Genomic DNA, 21448 nt, shown 5'->3' on the forward strand with positions numbered 1-21448 from the left:
TTTGGTGAGGGGTAGGCCATGCCTCACAGGCCTAATCAAAAGGTAGAGTGGTCAATGTGGTGTATATGTATTTTAGTAAGGTTTGAAAAGGTTCCTTGTAATAGGCTCATCCAGAAAGTCAGGAGGCATGGGTCTATGGAAATCTGGCAGAATTGACAGAGGGTGGTAGAGTGTGTTCTGCCTGGATGTCTGCGCCCAGTAGTGTTCCGAGGAAGCTGTCCTGGGACTTCTGTAGGAGGTACAGAAGCCTAAATGCACACATTCAGCAATTCAAGAACAGCTTCTTCCCCTCTGCCATCTGATTCCTAAATAGACATTGAATCCTTGGACACTACCTCACATTTTTTAAATATACAGTATTTCTGTTTTTTGCATATACTGTAATTGATTTACTTGTTTATTTATTATTTTTATTATTTTTTTTCTCTTCTAGATTATGTATTGTGTTGAACTGCTGTTACTAAGTTAACAAATTTCACATCACATGCTGGTGGATAATAAACCTGATTCGGATGTGAAATTGCATTGGGCAATACCCAAGAACATAAGACTATGAGAGCTGGAGTTGTCCAGCTGCCTCACTCCCCCCCCCCCCCCCCCCCGTTCAATATGACCACAGCTGATCTAACCCAAGTCCTACTGTCACGCAGGTGAGAAACTGCTAGAAAATTCAGCAGTCCAATGAACAAGGAGGCAATTAAAAGAGAGAGAGGACTCTGACGGTTTTGATAACACTTTTAATTGTGACCTTGAGAGAGAGAGAGAGAGAGAGAGAGAGAGTACAGCACCAGCTGAGACACGAGCTGGGAAGTCACCATGGTAACAGCTCAGAGCGATTGAGCTAACGGACGGCTGGAATTTCGAATGGATTATAAAAGTTGAGGCTTTGGTCTGTTAACGGCAGAGGAGACACGACACGGGAGAAGTGCGGAAGCTACCCGAGAAAGCACTGGTGGAGTTTAAGACCACCATGAGGGTGGAGGCCACGGACTGAGTAATTTCGACCCGTGATTACCAGTGTGGGTAAGAGCTTGCCTGTGTGGATCTGCTGGTGGTGAACCCGTGCCGTGGGTTAGTAGACCGTTCCCTAGAAGGGGCTCTGTCCATCTGTGTCTGTGTGGGATTCACACGAAGTGACTATAAAGACTTCGGAAGCAAGAACAACTAAAGCTGCCAACTTAAAAGTCAACTCAATTAACTCTCTCGCTCTCCATCAATTCAACTCGACGCAACACAAAGTGAAGTGAACTGCTTAAACTTACCTAACAGCACAAGACTGATATCGACCTCTGGGACTATGATCTTTTTACCCACACACACATTTACAGAAATATATACACACACACACACACACAAAAAAGTTTATAACCTGTATCGTATTATCCGGTTTTAATGATATTAATTCATAGTAATAATAAATATAGTCTTAATTTATAGTAAACCAGACTCCAGGTGTGTTCCATTTCTGCTGGTCCTTTTCAACTTGTCACGGGATTCGTGACACTACCAACTCTTTCTGCACTGGTTTCAAATGGCCCTTACTCCTTGATCTTTTAAAAAAATGTGTTTATTTCATCCTTAAAAACCCCAGGTGATCCTCTGGAGTGGATCTCTCCAGAGATTGAGCATTGTCAGTAAAAAGCTGTTGTTATTTCTGTTTTAAATAACCACTGACCCCCACTTAATTTACATCTATGTGCCTCTTTTTGCCAGAGAAGGCAAATAAATGCCAGGGGAGCATAGGGTAGGACACAGGGCCTACTCTGCCAATCCATCATGGCTGATTTATTATCCCTCTCAATCCCGTTATCCTGCCCTCTCCCCATAATCTTTGACATCCTTATTAATCGAATATCCACTTTAAATATACCCAATGATTGAGCCTCCACAGCGTCTGTGACAATGAATTCCACAGGTATGCCACCCTCTGGCTTAAGAAACTCCTTATCTGTTCTAATTGGATGTCCCTCTCGTCTTGGGCTGTGCCCTCTGGTCCTAGACCGGGGGTCGGCCACCCGCGGCTCCGGAGCCGCATGCGACTCTTTCATCTCTGTGCTGCGGCTCCCTGTGGCTTTGGAAAATAAATGTTGAGTATTTAATTAAAATGTATTTTATGTTAGTTTGTTAGTTTTTGAAATGTAATTCTAAATTTGAAGATTATGGTGATCTTGTACAGTCTAAATAAAACGTTGTGGCGACCCATTTCCTGGCACATCTGAACCGGCTCACAATTAGCCAGCGTTCAGGCTAAGGGAGATAGCCTACGGGGGTTTGTGAGTACGTGTCTTTTGGAGCATCCGCGCCCATGGGGTGCGGGTTGAGGGAGGCTTAAAAGCAAGGCTGTTTAGTTCGAATAAAGTTATCTTTGACTGCAGTTTACTGATTGCGTGTAGCACACAGCTACAACGTGTTTTTATCGCTGGCTGTCCAGAGGGGAGGTGCTGAAATGCTTTGTCGCGTGTCTGGAAGAAGTGAAAACTTTCCTGGGCATCAAAGGGCCCACCTTTCCTGAGCTGGAACAGCCAGAGTGGCTGGAAAAGCTACACTTCATGGTATACATGACAGCGCACCTGAACACGCTGAACACAGCTCTTCAGGGGAAAGGACATACAGCCCTACACATGTTGGAGGATGTTTTGGCATTCGAGCGCAAGTTGACAGTGCTTGCCAGAGATTTACAGAAAGGCATATTGTCTCACTTCCCCAATTTGAGAGAGTTCAAACAAGGTCACGACATGATAAATTCGGAGTATTTACATTCTGCAATCATCGCAATGCAAACATCGTTTGGGAAACGCTTCTGTGAGTTCAGAGAGGAAAAAAACACATTATCCTTCCCGGTCACTCCCCTAAGCATCGATCTATCCCTACTGAATACGACTGCATTGTCAGGTGTGAGTCAACCTGATCTTGAGATGGAACTGGCCGACATAGCCAACAAAGACACATGGGTGTCCAAGTTTAGACGCTTGACAGCAGACCTTGAAGATGTTGCCCATCAGAAGGCCGTTCTTGCTCAGAATCACAAATGGAGTGATATTGAAAACCTCCCGAAACCGGACAAACTTGTGTTCGAAACATGGAATGCTATCCCCGACATTTATGTAAACATTAAAAAGTATGCGCTTGGAGTCCTGTCGATCTTTGATCCACATATGTATGTGAGCAGGTGTTCTCCAACATGAACTTTATTAAAAACAAACATCGCGCACGCCTCACAGATGACAGCCTGCGATCCTGTGTAAAGATGAAGGTGACGTCATACAGCCCTAATGTGCAGACGTTGTGCGCTGAGGTCCAGGAGCAGGAATCCCATTAACCAAGTATGATAAATATTTTAATTGCCTATTATTTTACGTATATTCATATTTTTTCATTGTTCAGTGAAATAGTCCTTTTATTTTTCAGGTTGACAGCTGGCTGATGTTATTTTTGGTTTGCTACTGGCCGAAAATTTAAGTTCGGCGTTTTTCATAAATACAAGAAGGACTCAAATAGACATCGAGTATTTTACTTAAAAGTAACCTTCAACCCAACGTCTTTTTTTCGGAGTTCAAAATGTTTTTGTTGCATGCAGAAATGTAATTTCGTTTTCTCTGCAGGAGTTCATTGATTTCATAAATGCAACACATTATAGTTTGTTTATACATAGCATAAAGGCAAAAAAAATGTTGTATGCAGTGTTATTTCATTTTAAATGTCAAACGGGTTTTGTGGCTCCCAGTGTTTTCTTTTCTGTGGGAAACGGGTCCAAATGGCTCTTTCAGTGGAAAAGGTTGCTGACCCCTGTCCTGGACTCACACAGTAATGTGTGAGAGCAGAATTGTTGGCTTAAACAAAGGGATATTTTGGCAGAAGAATTGGTGACATGGATAGAAGTTGTGCAACTTCACAGAAAGGTGGGCCACTGTTTATAAGAAAAGGTGAATAGGAACACAGAGATTAAACAGCCTGTACTAAAAATCTAAAATGAAGCAGAACGTGCTGGATCGATAACAGTTTGTCCACACTCACAGTGTGAGTGTAACTCCGCCACTTCAGGGTGAAAACACGGGTCACCTGCTACAATGGCTGCCAACTGCTGCTCAATTGCCACAACCCCTGACTGAGTAGACCTGTCTGGATACTGTAATTCCAAAGGAATGGAAGCACCAAGGTGAGGCTGTGGAGTTCAAAGCTCCAGCTGCCCAGACTTACTAAGGAAACAGAGTGCAGCCTGTAGACCATACACCGGGGGTCAGCAACCCGCGGCTCCGGAGCCACATGTGGCTCTTTTACGTCTATGCTGCGGCTCCCTGTTGCTTTGGGAAATAATTGGTTGTGGCGACCCTTTTCCTGGCACATCCAAACCGGCTCACAATTAGATAGCCTACGGGGGTTTGCGAGCACAGAGCTTTGGAGCCTCTGCGCCATGGGGGGGCAGGTTGAGGGAGGCTTAAAAGTGAGGCTGAGGATTTCGAATAAAGTTTTTTCCTTCGACGGCGGTTACCGACTCCGTGTCGTAATTTTAGCGCTGCGTGTAGCACACCGCTACATGGTCAGTATTTAATTAAAATGTATTTTATGTTAGTTTGTTAGTTTTTGAAATGTAAATCTAAATTTGAAGATTATGGTGATCTTGTACAATCTAAATAAGACGTTGTGGCGACCCATTTCCTGACACATCCGAACCGGCTCACAATTAGCCAGCGTTCAGGCTAAGGGAGATAGCCTACGGGGGTTTGTGAGTACGTGTCTTTTGCAGCATCCGCGCCCATGGGGGGCGGGTTGAGGGAGGCTTAAAAGCAAGGCTGTTTAGTTCGAATAAAGCTATCTTTGACTGCAGTTTACTGACTGCGTGTAGCACACCGCTACAACGTGTTTTTATCGCTGGCTGTCCAGAGGGGAGGTGCTGAAACGCTTTGTCGCGTGTCTGGAAGAAGTGAAAACTTTCCTGGGCAGCAAAGGGCTCAACTTTCCTGAGCTGGAACAGCCAGAGTGGCTGGAAAAGCTACACTTCATGGTAGACATGACAGCGCACCTGAACACGCTGAACACAGCTCTTCAACGGGGTAAGGACGTACAGCCCTGCACATGTTGGAGGATGTTTTGGCATTCGAGCGCAAGTTGACGTTGCTTGCCAGAGATTTACAGAAAGGCACATTGTCTCACTTCCACAATTTGAGAGAGTTCAAACAAGGTCACGACATGATAAATTCGGAGTATTTACATTCTGCAATCATCGCAATGCAAACATCGTTTGGGAAACGCTTCTGTGAGTTCAGAGAGGAAAAAAAGCACATTATCTTTCCCGGTCACTCCCCTAAGCATCGATCCATCCCTACTGAATACGACTGCATTGTCAGGTGTGAGTCAACCTGAACAAGTGTGATAAATACTTTAATTGCCTATTACTTTACGTATATTCATATGTTTTCATTGTTCAGTGAAATAGTCCTTTTATTTTTCAGGTTGACAGCTGGCTGACGTTATTTTTGGTTTGCTGATGGCGGCAAATTTAAGTTTGGCGTTTTTCATAAATACAAGAAGAACTCAAATAGACATTGAGTATTTTACTTAAAAGTAACCTTCAACCCAACCTCTTTTTTTCGGAGTTCAAAATGTTTTTGTTGCATGCAGAAATGTAATTTCGTTTTCTCTGCAGGAGTTCATCAATTTCATAAATGCAACACATTGTAGTTTGTTTATACATAGCATAAAGGCAAAACAAAACGTTGTATGCAGTGTTATTTCATTTTAAATGTCAAACGGGTTTTGCGGCTCCCAGTGTTTTCTTTTCTGTGGGAAACGGGTCCAAGTGGCTCTTTCAGTGGTAAAGGTTGCTGACCCCTGCCATACACCATTACACAGCAAATTGCAACAGAACCCCCCCTTAAAGCTGGAGGAACGAACTACAACTGTGCCATTTTCCACAAGTCATCATTGCATCCACAAGCTGCTGTGCCTCCAGCTCAAGCAAGTATCGAGATGGAACCCTATAATATAGGACACTGCGGGCAGCACAATTAGTAGCAGTCCTTGCAGCCCCAAAGAGTCTGGTTCAATCCTATCCTCCATTGCTGGGTTTGCACCTTCTCCCTGGGACTCCAATCCAAGAGTATGTGGTTTAGTAGGTTAATTGGCCACTGAAAATCACCTGATGTAACTATGAGAATAAAGTAAAGTCAAGTCGCTTTTTATTATCAGTTCGACCATAAACTGCTGGTACAGTACACAGTAAAAACGAAACAATGCTTCTCCAGGACCATGGTGCTGCATGAAACAACACAAAACTAGACTAGACTATGTGAAACAACACAAGGCTACACTAGACTACGTAAACCAACACAAAAACTACACCATACTACAGACCTACACAGTACTAAATAAAGTGCACAAAATGGTGCAGTACAATAATTAATTAATTAATAATAAACAAGACCAATAGGTACAGTAGAGGACAAATTCCAATATAATAATAATTGATGTAAATGTCAGTCTGGACTCTGGGTATTGAGGAGTCTGATGGTTTGGGGGAAGAGACTGTTGCACAGTCTGGTCGTGAGAGCCCGAATGTTTCAGTACTTTTTGCCAGATGGTAGGAGGGAAAAGAATTTGTATGAAGGGTCCGTGGGGTCATTCACAATGCTGTTAGCTTTGCGGGTGCAGCATGTTATGTAAATGTCTGTAATGATGGGAAGAGAGACCCCGATGATCTTTCCAGCTGACCTCACTATCCGCTGCAGGGTCTTGTGATCGGAGACGGTGCAATTTCCGAACCAGGCAGTGATGTAGCTGCTCAGGATGCTCTCAATACAATCTCTATAGAATGTGGTGAGGATGGGGGGGTGAGAGATGGACTTCTCTCAGCTTTTGCAGAAAGTAGAGATGCTGCTGGGCTTTCCTGGCTATAGAGCTGGTGTTGAGGGACTAGGTGAGATTCTCCGCCAGGTGAACACCAAGAGATTTGCTGCTCTTAACGAACTTAATGGAGGAGCCGTTGAGAAGGGATTACGATGGTGGATTGTCGGGCCAGAATTTTTATGTGTCTTCTTATTCAACACTCAAGGAAATTGAGGCCATGCTAAAATGTATATACAGCGAAGAGCAGACACTGGTCCACAGTGCAGACTTTTTTTTAGATTGTGAGAACGCTCAGCCCTCGTTTATTGTCATTTAGTAATACATGCATTAAGAAATAATGCAATGTTCCTCCAGTATGATATCACAAAAACACAAGACAGACCAAGATTAACTGACAAAAACCACATAATTATATAGTTACAACAGTGCAAAGCAATACCGTAATTTGACAAGGGCAGACCATGGGCACGGTAAAAACAAAAGTCTCAAAGTCCCCAATAGCCCATCATCTCATGTAGACGGTAGAAGGAAGAAAAACTCTTCCTGCCATGAACCTCCAGCACCGCAAAGCTTCCGGATGCAGCCTCTGGAAGCGTCCGACCACAACCAACCCGTCCGAAAAACTTCGAGCCTCCGACCAGCCCTCCGACAATGAGCACCATCTCTGCCGAGCGCTTCGATCCCGACCCCGGCCCCGGCCGCCAAGCAACAGGCAAAACCGAGGATTCGGGGCCTTCCTCTCCGGAGATTTCTCGATCGTACGGTAGCAGCGGCAGTGAAACAGGCATGTCAGAAGTTTCACCAGATGTTCCTCCGTGCTTCTCGCGTCCGTCTCCATCAGATCAGGATTGTACACGGCATCCTACTTACAGATGACAGATATGCATCCCAGAGTGGCCGCTGCACGCTGCGTTGCGCAGCCCTCTTCTCTTTTTATTTTGAAGCAAAACAGGCAGAACTCTGGCTCTGGCAGCACCTGCTGGATGTTTTGGGGTTATGACCCTTCTAAGCAGGGCAAATGATCCATTCAGCCGTTCCAGCTTTTCTCACCCCGTCACTGAGCCTGAATATACAACTGGCCGTCCTCTGCCACCCCTTCCCCATCACATGGGAGTATCACAATGGGAAAAACTCAAGAACAGATTAGACACCTAATTCTCCAGATAACTGAGTAGTCGTCATCAAATTAACAGACTTTTCGGCATCAATCTTCACCAGGAAGAACAACATTTCAACTCCAGTTTGTTGTCAACACAGGGAACTGTGTGCACTCTTTCCATTTTTGGTTTAAATTCACTGACAAAATGTTGACATGCTAGGGCCGTCCACATTCTCCATTGAAGTGTGACTCGGTGGGTCACACACACAGTTCAATGGTGAATGTAAAATCTCATTAATGCAATTTTCAGTTTTCAATATAATTACGCAAAGCTGGAACAAAGGGCTGGCCTCGGTAATTGTTATCGCTCTCCACACCTTGTGGCAATCTTGCCGTTTCTGTAGCATCTGTCTGCCTTTTTTTTAAAAAAAACAAGGCCGAGTTGCTAGATTGACGTAAAGGTCTCTGCAATGGTGATCATGAAAACTGGCTGACCGATGGAAAAAAAACATCTTCCTTCTTTCCCTGATGTGCCCTGCATTTGACTCTATGAGAACCAAAGTTGTCTTGTTTACTGTGTCCTCACAGTGACGACTAGATGCCCAGCATTGATATCTAGGTCCCATAGTTCATACTGAGCAAGGACAGCCAACTTCCATCCAGTGAACCAGATGAGTTTGTACAACTGACTGGTGTTTATCACCAAAATGATTCCAAATTTAGCGAACTTCCTTGAATTTCAATTCCCTGGTTCTGTGTTGGAATTTAACTTCTGTCTCTGACTCAATGGTCCAGAAATTCAAAGGCCAGTTGCTGCCAAAACACAATGGTCTGAAGATCCATCTTCCTTGCCTGCTAACAAATGCACTGAGAAATCAAAGCTGGTCCCACGCCATCTATTTTCCCATTTTTGTTGACCCGGCCCAACTGGTCACAAGTCAGGGATGGGCAAAGGCGAAGATTTTCACTAAAGTTTGCAAAAGCTGCTATTTAAAAGTCACTTTCTTTTTGCTCTTGGATTTTCATATAGGAGAAAGCTTATGGTAACAATATAAAGATGGAAAATATTCAAAGATGTTGCACCCCTTGTTATGACTGAAATTCTTCCAACACACCATCTGAATAGCAACATACTGGATAGAGCTCGAGTTTGTTGTATTGTAGTGCTTTTGACTGAACTTCTTACTTATTATCCATGGCAACAGCAGTATAATTAAAGTGTTAAGATTACAGGGCTCTTCCAAAAAAAAAACTTTGCTGCACAATACCTTTCAGACATTGTTGAAAAAAACAAATGTTAAAAAACTCCTCTCGGCCTTTCAGCCAGGTACCAGTATCAACCAGGAGATAAGACATTAGAGCAGAAATCTGGCCATTTGGCCCATCAATTCTGCTCTTTCATTCAATCATGGCTGACAATCATATCTGACAAACTGCCATCTCTGATAAAGATGGCAGAGTTTGTCACCAAAACATCGGTTATAATCAATACCTGTACCTGGCTGGAAGCCGGAAAGGAGTTTTTTGCCACACACGTCAAGAAAGCACTAGATCCTTTTTCAGGAATAGTCATCCTGACCGCTTATTTAACTGGAAGCTTGATGGTTAGAGCACATCAGAAAAGGTTCCTCTCCAATCACACAAGTCAGTTTCTGCAGATATTCAGCTTGAACAAACTTTGCTGAAATTGTAAGACAATTGCTAGAGATTAGGGGTTTCTTTTAAACCAGTGTTTCCTATCTTACAGCCACAAGATTATCTGCTGTATGTATTCCTTCTTTTCGTAAGAACGGAAAGGAAGTGGGCAGAAAATGGATCAGGAGGAGGCACAGAGCAAGAGTTGCCATCTCAAGCTCCTGAGGCCAGACTTCAATCCTCACCTCTGATTCAAAGATTCAAAGTACATTTATTATCGAAGTATGTATATAGAATATAACTCTGTGATTTGTCCTCCTGCAGGCATCCACGAATCTTGGAAACATTATGGAACCCAAGAAACATCGAACACCCAACGTGCAAAAAAGAAAAATATTTCCAAATGGCAAAAAACAAGTGAACAAGACAGAATATCATACACCAAATCAGGAGCTCAGTAGCATTCAGTTTAGTTCAGCACTGTGTCACTAGCCAATGCAGGGAATTTAAAGCTACCACCAATCCCCCAATATAGACTGGCACATTGTTCACCCTCCTTCCCCTTCCTGAAGTCAACAATCAGCTCATTAGTTTTGCCGACACCAAGCAAGAGTCTGTTGCTGTGGCATTACTCAACCAGCTGTCCTATCTTGCACGGGGAAGCTGGCTCACAGACAACTGTGATTTGTCCAACGGCAATACTGTATTTGGCGGGTTTGAAGATGGCATCGGAGCTGTGCTTAGCCATTCATACGTACACAGCGTAGAGCCAGGGCTGAGCACACAGCCTTGAGGTGTACCAATGCTGATGATCAGCAAGGAGATATTCCCAAGTCTCACTGATTCAAGTCTCCTCACAAGGAGTCAAGGACCCGGTTGTACAGGAAGGTACTGAGGCCCAGGGCTTCAAGCTTGATGATGAGCTTGAACAGGATGATGGTGGAGTTGCTGATCAGCAGCCTGACATACAAGTTCCTCTTGTCCAGAGCAAAATGAAGAGCCAAAGAAATTGCATCTATTATTTGTTACAGGTTATAAACGGATGCAGATCCAGGTCATCTAAGGAGTTGATCACGCAATTATCAACCTCTTGCAGCAGTTCATTTCGGTTGATATAAGCACGGTAGTAGTCACAGGCTGGCATGCACTACTTGGGCACCAGTACAATAAATGCCTTTGGGAAGCAGATAGAAACATCAGACCACAGAAGCAAGAGGTTGACTATATCTGTAAATACTCCAGCCTTTAGTACTTGGCCAGGTACGTCATCTGGACCAGATACCTTTTACTGATTCGCCCTCTTTTAGGATCCCCGTACGTCAGCTTCAAAGATTGTAACTGCAGGTTATCTAGAGATGTAGGGGCTCGTGTGAGTATGTCACAGCTCTCAACAAAGCATTCATAAAAAGGCACTGAGCTCAACCAGGAGTGATAGGCCATTCCGGTTTGAGAAAGGGAGCAGCAGAGAACAGAGTACAAGATGGAACAGTAGGTATACAGAGAGATGTTAGCCAGGTTAGGAAAAATATTCCCAATACTTGGGCCAGTTTCAGGTGCCAGCATTTTATTTTAAATATACAAGTGGCTCATGACAGCAGACAAATAATTACTTGTGGCAAAGTTAACCACAGTCTCTCAAGATGGTTTCTATTTAATGAACACAAAACTGACCTTCAAAGGATAACAGAGAGCCTCATTAACATAAGAAAATTAGCCAATGTAACAAAACATACCGGTTAGATCATCAACAAATAATCCTTAGAATCTCATGCATTTCCTGACTGGCAACTCTGCCAAAGTCTTCAGAGTAGACAGCAGGACAATGAAGCTGTAACAGATTTCTAACCAGTTACAGTGCTCACTATTTCTTTAAAAGCTCCAAAGTAAATTATGTTAAGGATGGTCCTGTCCAGTATTTTTAATGGGTAGAACACAAAGGAAAACGGTTTGCTTAAATTTGTCCAGCACTCTCAAAGCTCGTCGGCATTTTGCAATATGGTTTTGATTGACTTTGGTGTCACTTGCAGGTAACTGCAGAGGCAAGGATGGTAATGCAATGTGCATTTAGTTTTAGCATGGTGCCAGGAGCGGGGATTCTGGCCACACAGCAGGAAAACCATTGTCCAGACAACTCTGCCTCTAATCTCTGTACAGTATCCCGTGCTGGAAAAATGCACACGCAATTAAGTACTAGAGGAAGTATCCACCCAGAGGAAAGCATCACTCGCTCCTGGGGCGGGTTCGCATTAGGTGCCCGTAGAGTGAAATTCTGCGCAGCCCCTGTGCATGAAATGCGTTCAGCGATGGGAGTCCCTCATCAAAAAGGAAAAAGTGGCTGGCTGGGAGAAATTACGAACTACGTCTCCCCAATTCAGGGAACTCCACTTGCAGGTTCCCCTTCCAGCCAACTACCATCCTGGCTCAGAAATATTCCTCCAACACTGATCTCAATCCAGGAACTCCCTCCCCAACAGGACTGACGGACCAATTCCTCCACATATGCTGTGGAGGTTTCAGCAGGCAGTTCACCCCCACTTTTTCAAGGGGAGTTGGGGTACGTGCACCACACACTGGAACATCAATTCCTTCTTGCTATCTATCTATCCATCCAGCTCACTACTCCACAACAAAGAGAACAGGCACAGTGCAACCATAGGCTAAAGGACCTGTCATGTTCTATGATCTACAAGTTTGCATATAATAAATCATATAAAATTAAGCACCCTCCCATCCCTTTTCTCTGGAAATGAAACCTCCCCATTTGATCTTCTCTGATCTACACAACCTGACCCTGGTGCTTCCCTTCCTGGGGAAAAATGGATGGGAAAAATTATGGTCCCATCAGCCCTACACAAAAGATCAATGCAAATTTAATATCCAAGAACATATACAACCCTGAGATTAATTTTATTGCAGGCATTCATAGAAAATACAAAGAAGCACAACAGAATCAGTGAAAGACTACACAAGATGGACCAACTGCCAACATTAATGCTAAAACTGTGCAAATACAAAAGAAAATAAATAGATAAGTAAATAAATAAGCAATAAAGATCAAGAACATAAAACAGAGTCCTGGTAAGTGAGTCCATAGGTTATGGGAAGAGTTCCATGAAGTTATCCCCTCTGGCTCAGGAGTCTGATAGTTGAGAAGCAATAACTGTTTCTGAACATAGTGGTGCAAGTCCTGATGATCCTGTACCTCCTTCCTGATGGCAGCAGTGAGCAGAGAACATGGCCTGGATGGCAGGGGTCCTCGATGATGGATGCAGCTTCCCTGCGACAGCACTCTAAGCTCATGTGCTCAACTAGGCTGTATCCTCTATTTCTGTATCCTCTTTTCCAGTCAAGGTCATTGCTGTTTCCACAGCAAGCCAAAATGCAATCAGACAACATACTGAGCCACACATCGAAGAAGTTTGTCAGAAGTTTTAGGTAACATGCAGAATCTTTGCAAACTTCTAAAGCAGCAGGAGTTCTCCAGCACATTTTCAATCTGAGTCTCAGTTTGGAAAGGGTCCCAACTGTGTGGAAAGCATCGTGTGTGGTCCCAATACCAAAGAAGGGCCGACCAAAAGTCTTCAATGACTACTGTCCAGTGGCCCTGACCTTGCGCATCAAGAGGATACTAGATAGGCTGGTCCTGGCTCACCTCAGACCCCTGGTCAGATCTCTCGATCCCTGCAGTTTGCCTACCAGGAGCACACTGTCACAATGCTGTCATCTACCTGCCTACTCCCATTTGGACAAGCAGGGCAGCACTGTGAGGATCATGTATTTTGATTTTTCTAGTGCCTTCAATACCACAGAGCCCTCATTGCTGGGGGGAAAAGCTCTATTCAATGAAGGTTGGCACTTCCATTATATCCTGGATAATGGACTACCTGAATGGCAGACCAGTTTGTGCAGCTTGAGAGCTGTGTGTCAGACGTGGCTATAAGCAGCACTGGGGCCCCACAGGGGACTGTATTGGCTCCCCTCCTGTTTACACTGTATACCTCGGACTTTATGTACAACACTGAGTCATGTCTTCTGTAGAAATTCTCCGCTGAGTCAGCAATAGTTGAGTGCATAATGGGAGGACAGGAGGATGAATACAGGGCTCTGGTGAGGATTTTGTCAAATGGTGCAGGCTGAATCATCTGCAGCTCAGCATCAGTAAGACAAAGGAGATGGTGATGGACTTTAGGAAGACTAAGCCTGAACTGTTTCCTGTTACTATCAATGATGAGGACACAGATGTGGTAAGGACTTACCTGGGGGTACACCCACCTGGACGACAGACTTGAATGGAGCACCAACGCAGAGGTTGTGTACAAGGAGGGCCAAAATAGCCTCTATTCCCTGAAAAGACTGAGGTCTTTTGGAGGATGCAGGCCTCTCCTTCACGTGCTCTACCGGCCTGTTGTTGCCAGTACAATCTTCTATGTGGCAGTGTGCTGGGGCAATGGCATCAACACGTGTGATGCCAACAGACTCAATGAACTAATTAAGATAAAGGAGATGGTGATGGCCTTTAAGAAGACCAAGCCTACGCTGCTCCGTTACCATTGATGGTGAGGAACCACAAGTACCTGAGGGTGCACCTGGATGACAGTCTTGAGTGCAGCACCAAAACAGAGGCTGTGTACTAGAAGGGTCAGAGTTGCCTCTGCTTCCTGAGGAGACCGTAGTCCTTTGGAGTATGCAGGCCTCTCCTTCACATGTTCTACCATCTGTTGTCACCAGTAGTCTTCTATGCGATGGTGTGCATGGGGCTCAAAAAACTGATTAGAAAAGCTGTCTCTGTTATATGTGCCTATAAAAAGTATAGAAGTTTTCATTGTTTTACAACATTGAATCACAGTGGATTTAATTTTTGACACTGATCAACAGAAAAAGACTTTCATGTCAAAGTGAAAACAGATCTCTACAAAGTGATCTAAATTACAACTATAAAACACAAAATAATTGATTGCGCAAGTATTCACTCCCTTAAGTCAGTATTTAGTAGATGCACTTTGGCAGCAAGTTCAGCCAATAACAGTGGTATTGTCAGCAAATTTGAATATGGTGTTGGAGCTTTGCTTAGCTTCACAGTCATAAGAATAAAGCAAGAAAGGCTGATCTGAGCACACAACCTCGTGGGTGCATCTGTGCTGATGGAGATCATGGAGGAGACGTTGTTGCCAATCCAAAATGACCGTGGACTACCTGAGTAAATCAAGGATTTAGTTGCACAAGGAGGTATTGAGGTTAAGGTCTTGGAGCTTATTGATTAGTTTTAGGAGATGATGCTATCGATGCTGAGCTGTAGTCAATGAGGAGAATCCTGATTACCGCAGCTTCACTGTCCAAATGTTCCAGGTTCCAATGAAAGGCACTTGCTGTGGACCTGTTGTGATAAGCAAAGTGAATCAGATCCAAGTTGCTCCTCGGGCAGGAAATGACATGCTTCTTCACCGACCTCTCAGAGCATTGCATTATGGTGGATGCAACTGCCACTAGACAAGAGCCATTGAGGCAGGTTACCACCTTTTTCTGAGGCACCAGTGTAACTGTAACCTGCTTGAAATAGGTGGGTAAATCAGATTGCTGAAGCAAGAGGTTAAAGATCTCAGTGAACACTCCAGCCAGTTGATCAGCACAGGTACTTAGTACTTGGCCAGGTATCCCATCTGGGCAGGAGGCTCTCTGTGGGTTAACCCTCTTGAAGGATGCTCCACATCAGCCTCAGAGATGGAAATGACTGGGTTGTCAGAGGCTGTGGGAGCTCGTGAAGGTGCCTCAACATTTTAATGGTCAAAGTGAGCATAGAAGACATTGAGCTCATCTGGGAGCGAAACCTAGTTGTCACCTATGTCGCTTGGTTTCACTTTGTAGGAGGTATTGGCCCTTAAGCCCTGCTATAGTTGTCAAGCATCCTAAATGATTCAAGTTTGGTCTGGAATTGACACTTCACACCTGAGGTGGCTTTTCAGATGTTGTACCTGGACCTCTTGCATCTTATCTGGTGGCCAGAATTGAACACCACTGATCTGACACTCAGCAGATTGCTCATCTTTTAGTTCATCTAGGGCTTCTGATTGGGAAACATTCTGAATGATTTTGTGGGCACACGTTCATCCACAACTGTCTTTATAAAAGTCTGTGATGATCTATTGAGTCCAGTGCATCGACTCAAAGCAACCCCATAGCCATTCCTCTGCCTCCTGCAATCACCTCTTTCTTATCCTTATCTCTGGAGCCTTGCTATTGAGCCTCTGCCTGAATGTCAGCAGGAGGGCGACATTCAAATGATCTGATGTCCCAAAATGGGGTCCAGAGATGGAACAGTAGGCATTCCTCCGGTCGAGTGTGTTGGAATCCCTGGCTGATGATAAATGGGCAGAGATTTCTTGAAACAAGCCTGAACGAAGACCCAACAATGATTTGAAAGGCGTTGGGGTAGACTGTTTCTTGTTTGCTGATTGCTGCACGCAATACCTCAAGTGCATGGTTAGAAACTGCAGTCAAGGACACAGAGGAGCACTCTTTTGTAAAGTAGAACAGATGGCACTTTAATCATTGTTCCAGCTCGGGGGGTGAGGGGAGGGAAGGGAGTGACAAGACAGCTACATCCAAGCACCACAAAAAGTTTATCACGAAACACAGACCTTTTGTTCTCTTCAAATCAGCAGTGTGGTTCATTTGATGTATCGAGAAGTCTTACTGACACATCTGGCATGCTTGAGGTAAGCCAGATTTCATTTCTGACCGATAAAACAATCTTGTCCTTTGGTCTTCAACCTTGGATGACTCTGACATCCAAGAGGAACCAACTTACCTTTGCAAAGATTACCTCTGCAATTTTAAACTTTCCCCAATTATAATGGAAAGGACTTGAAATGCAAACATCATTTCCCTTCCCAAAGGTACCTCCTGACCCACTCAGTATTTCCAACAATTTCCCCCATTTTAATATTGCAGTAAATTTGTTGACACACAAGGCCATTCAGCCCATCAGTGTCAGAAGAAAAAGGTCAACAAAGCGTGATCTCATCTTCATAAGTCTTTGGCCACGAGTGTCAGTGCTCTTCACATACACATCCCAAATACTTTAATTGCAACAGTTTTTCAGGCAGTGAGTTCTTCACCACCACCAGCCTCCAGGGGAGTTTTCCCTTTCCTCTCCTCCATTCCTTCTATCAATTAAATTAAACCTCGACACCTTTGCCAAGAGAAATATGTTCTAGTTTCTTTGAGCTTACATAATCTATCAAACCAAGCCTTTCCTCAGCCACCAATAAAACCCCTCCATCTTTCTTACCACCATTACTCTCCAGTCCTGGCAACGCCTGCGAAAGCCTCCACATCACCCCAGCAAGGTGGAAACCAAAACCGTGCATGTGGAGTTTGCAGGTCACCCGATGATTGCATGGGCTTCCACCCACAACTCAAAGACACGCAGGTCGGTTGGCCAACTGACCACTGTATGTTGCTTCTAGTATGTAGGCTGCCGGCATGGGAATCAGTGGGAGTTTATACCTGTGTTACATGAAATTGGAGGAAACATGTAATCCAAATTCTGGGTCGACCTGATGGGCCGGATGGCCATTCTGAGAAGAATGTGAGTAAGCTGTTCACACAGATTACATTGCAGCTGCAGAATACAGGCAATACTAGTGTTACATAATCCGTGGGTATCTTGTGACTGTCTAATGACCATGGTGTAATTGAGTATCTGGTGGGTGTGAAGTAATGATCTTGGGATGGTGGGGTGATGTATTTTCCCGCCGGTATGAGGTCATGTGATGGCCTGTTTTCAACAGATATAAAAGCCTGCTGTGACGCAGGAGTTTTTGTTGGGACGTCATTTAAGTTGTCCGTTACTCCATTATGCTGCGTATTTGGTTTCATGACGCAGTTTTGTTTTAAAGTGGAGTTTTAATTCTTACTGTAAGGTACATTGTTGTTGTGCCGGCAGTTTTGAAAATCACTGCCAGTTATGTTTGATGCATCTTCGATTTAATTTTAAAGTCTAAGTATTGGAGAGTGAAGATTTATCGAGGTACGGAAACCCGAGGGATCGAGTAAAGTTGGTGTCGTCGGCAGTAATACAGGATCGTTCAAAGAAGTAGTAACCTGCATCCAAGATAATCCCTGCTGTAAGAGCAGAAAGGGTTGGGCGCAGTGTTATTCGCCAAGGAAAAGGTCAGTTCCTTCAAGCCATTTTTATTTCTTTCATCGTGAATCATTCGGACAAGGCATATTTCGGCTGGGATCAGCAATAACATCACGTCGTTGAGGAATTCATTACTTCAGGAAAGGCTCTCCTAATTGACTGTATAAATCACTTGGACTTTCACATTTATCACTTTAAGAACTGTGCTCGCATTTATCGCTTTATGAACTGTTCAAGTTGCCGTATAACAGTTAACTTCCAGTTAAGTTAGTCATTTGTTTACTTTTCATTTTTATTGAGCAGAATTTAAATAAATGTTTATTTGTTTATAGAAAACCTTTCTCAATCCTATATTCATTGTTGCCGTATCATAACAACTAGGAATATAAAAAGAAAATACTCACTCATTTCTCGTCAGGTGAATAATATGGTCACGTCCCGCTATCTGAATGACATACGACAGCCTGCCCTGCAACATTCCATAGAAAAAATAGAATAGTTAGCTGATTTTTTTTAAATATATATAAGAACAGCATCAATAATTCATTGACAAAACAATAGGATGCCTGCACCTACATGAATAATGATTAAATAAATTGTTGATAACTTTATGTCTTTCCTCATCTCACAATAGCTCCCACGTAGGACTCCACATTTTAGAAAAATAAGATTGACTCTTTTAATTGCCAACTAATTTACAAAAGAAAATATTGACTTTTGTGGCTGTTACAACCCATTTGCTTATCAAAGGAAATTATAATACATAAACTTGTCACAGGCAAGTAATTATACTTTGTTAGTAACACCAGTGATCTAAAGTCAACAGAAGTTAGTGGCAAATGATTTATTGGTATGTCAGTACTTTGACCTGGCAGAGTCCAGGAAAGAGGCTACACGGAGGGGGAGTTTTTTTTAATTGCACTGCTTTGAGCTGAGTGCCTATATGTAATTTCAGGGTCTGCCTCCTTCCTCATTGCAACGACCAAATACAGACTTTGGCTCTGCGCATTGGCCATTTTGCCAGTCACCAATGCGCAGAGCTTCTCGTGAAATCTCCACCCCACATATATCCTGACCTCCTTGGCCACACCCCTCTCACTCTGCTGCAAAGTTATCTTAGCCTCTGCTCTTAGCCTCCTGGTCATAGCACCATTCCAACCACAGCCACTCTGAATCTTTTGGGACAATACCTGCTGGCAATGGTACTGCTGTTCACAAGTACATCTCCTCCAGATCCACTATTTTGTATGCTCATTATAATGAACTTAACAACAGTATCACTCTACTTGCCATGCAATCTTCACGCTCTTTCTGGATATCCACTCTACCCACTCTACTATTTCCAGATCTTCATAGAAACATAGAAAATAGGCGCAGGAGTAGGCCATTCGGACCTTCAAGCCTGCACCGCCATTCAGTATGATCATGGCTGATCATCCAACTCAGAACCCTGTACTTGCTTTCTCTCCATACCCCCTGATTCCCTTTAGCCACTTCCTCTTAAATATAGCCAATGAACCGGCCTCAACTGTTTCCTGTGGCAGAGAATTCCACAGATTCACCACTCTCTGTGTGAAGAAGTTTTTCCTCATCTCGGTCCTAAAAGGCTTCCCCTTTATCCTTAAACTGTGACCCCTCGTTCTGGACTTCCCCAACATCAGAAACAATCTTCCTGCATCTAGCCTGTCCAATCCCTTTAGAATTTGATATGTTTCAATAAGATCCCCCCTCAATCTTCTAAATTCCAGTGAGTATAAGCCTAGTTGATCCAGTCTTTCTTCATATGAAAGTCCTGCTATCCCAGGAATCAATCTGGTGAACCTTTGGTTTCACCCCCATTAAAAGCTGAAGACACAAGAACTACTGATGCTGGAATATTGAGCAAAGAAAAAAAAACAATGCTGGAAGAACTCAAATGTCAAGCAGCATCTGTAGAAGATGAGGAGTAGTTGGCATTTTGGTTCAAGACCCTGCATTGGAACCAAAAGGGGTGGAGGGGAGACAATGAGCAAAAGTGAGAGAGAGGGGTGAGACAGAGGCTGGTAGGGTGATGAGTGGAAATAGATAAAAGGGGGTATGGAGGAGGTTGGGCAAATGTAAAATGGAGGAGGATGGAAAAGGTCTACAAAGGGAGAAAGGCCCTCAGCAGACTGGTGGGAGTGGAAGAGATAGCTAAAATTGAAAAATCCAGTATTGGCACCATTGGCCTGAGGGCTAGCCAGGTGGATTATGAGGATCAGCTCTTGTTTGCCTTTAAGCTCACACTGAGATGGAAAAAGCTGGAGGACAGATCGGCGTGGGAGCAGGAAGAAGAGATTGAAGTGGTACAGACAAACTGCTCAAGATGGCCACTGTGAACAGTGTAGAGGCAGTTAGTAAATCAGTCACCTCATCTACACTTTGTCTGACTGATATAGAGAAGGCCACATCACAAGCACTGAATGCAGCATTCTCAACCCGAAACATTGACAGTTTACTCTTTTCCATAGCTGCTGTCTGGCTTGCTGAGTTCGTCCAGCATTTTGCGTGTGTTGCTTTCATTTCCAGCATCTGCAGATTTTGTTGTTACTGAATGTAACAGACCAGGTTGGCCAAGTTGCACATGAACCTCTTCCTCAACTGGAGGTGAAAGGTCATGTTACACTCTCTGAGCTGGCAAGGAATGGGAAGGGGTGGACGGGAAGGAAGGGGTGGACGGGAAGGGAGGAGTGGACCAGGCGTTCACAGAGTCTGGTCCCTAAACAAAGCAGAAGGGAGGGTGGAAGAAGAGGGGAAGATGGGACTGGTGTAGTCTCCTGCTGCTGGGGAAAATAGCAAACGATGAAAGGTGAGAACTGAAGGAACTCAATCTCCTGGGAAAGGCAAGGGGTGTCAGAAGAGCAGACGTGCAGGAAATTGAGGAAATGTATACATTAGGATGAACTATTGTATGTAAACTGAGATTCTCGGGCAATTTTTCATCAACCACTATGCTAACACGAACACATTTAGATGTGCATGTGATAAATAAAGTTCAAATCTTCAAAGTACATTTATTATCAAAGTATGCATAGAGTATACAAGTTGAGATTTGTCTTCTTGCAGGCAGCCACAAAACAAGGAAACACAATAGAACCCAACACAATTAAGTCCATCAATGCGTGCTGTCTGTGAGAAGTTTGTACATTCTCCCCGAGGCTATTCTCCTCCAGTTTACTCCCACGTTGCAAAGCCACACGGGTTGCTGGTGTAATTCCCCAAATGTAAGTGGCAAAAGCCCCTGAAAGGGAATTGTCAAATCAGTGACAAGGTGGTTGCTATCTGAATCAGTCTGGTATCTTAGCTGGCTGCTTATTTACAGTGGCCAATAAAGCTGAGCTGCCATAAACTTGTCTAAATAAATCCTCCTCTAAAATCTCCACAATTTTTTCACTTCCCTAACGAGGACAGGGAGGAGGCCATTCAGCCCCTCGAGCCTGCTAAGCCATTCAGTAAGATCATGGGTGATCAGATTGCAGCCTTAATTTGGATTCCTGTTTACTGCAGTGACCTTGCAGCCCACTGCTTAAAATAATCTATCTGGCTGGCAATGCTTTAAAAAGATTCACATTTCTTCCACTGTTCTTTGAGCAAGGTACTTCCAAAGACACGCTGAGAAAGCAGTATTTGCTTCAATTTTTTAAATGGGAAATCATTTATTTTAAACAGAAGAACCCTTAGTTCGAGATTCTCCCACCAGTGAAAACATC

General features: G+C 43.8%; 1 protein-coding gene across 2 annotated transcripts in view; it reads right to left on the reverse strand.

Moving 5' to 3' along the window:
* Positions 1-21448, reverse strand: part of LOC132392320 (disintegrin and metalloproteinase domain-containing protein 9-like) — a 134686-nt gene that overhangs the window by 69155 nt on the left and 44083 nt on the right. For both annotated transcript variants that reach the window (XM_059966145.1, XM_059966148.1), the window contains exon 3: positions 18125-18189. In XM_059966145.1, coding sequence (XP_059822128.1) covers positions 18125-18189 — 65 coding nt within the window. The remainder of the gene's footprint in view (positions 1-18124; positions 18190-21448) is intronic.

This window comes from Hypanus sabinus, chromosome 1 (assembly GCF_030144855.1).
Source record: "Hypanus sabinus isolate sHypSab1 chromosome 1, sHypSab1.hap1, whole genome shotgun sequence".
In the NCBI taxonomy this organism is placed as follows: Eukaryota; Metazoa; Chordata; class Chondrichthyes; order Myliobatiformes; family Dasyatidae; genus Hypanus; species Hypanus sabinus.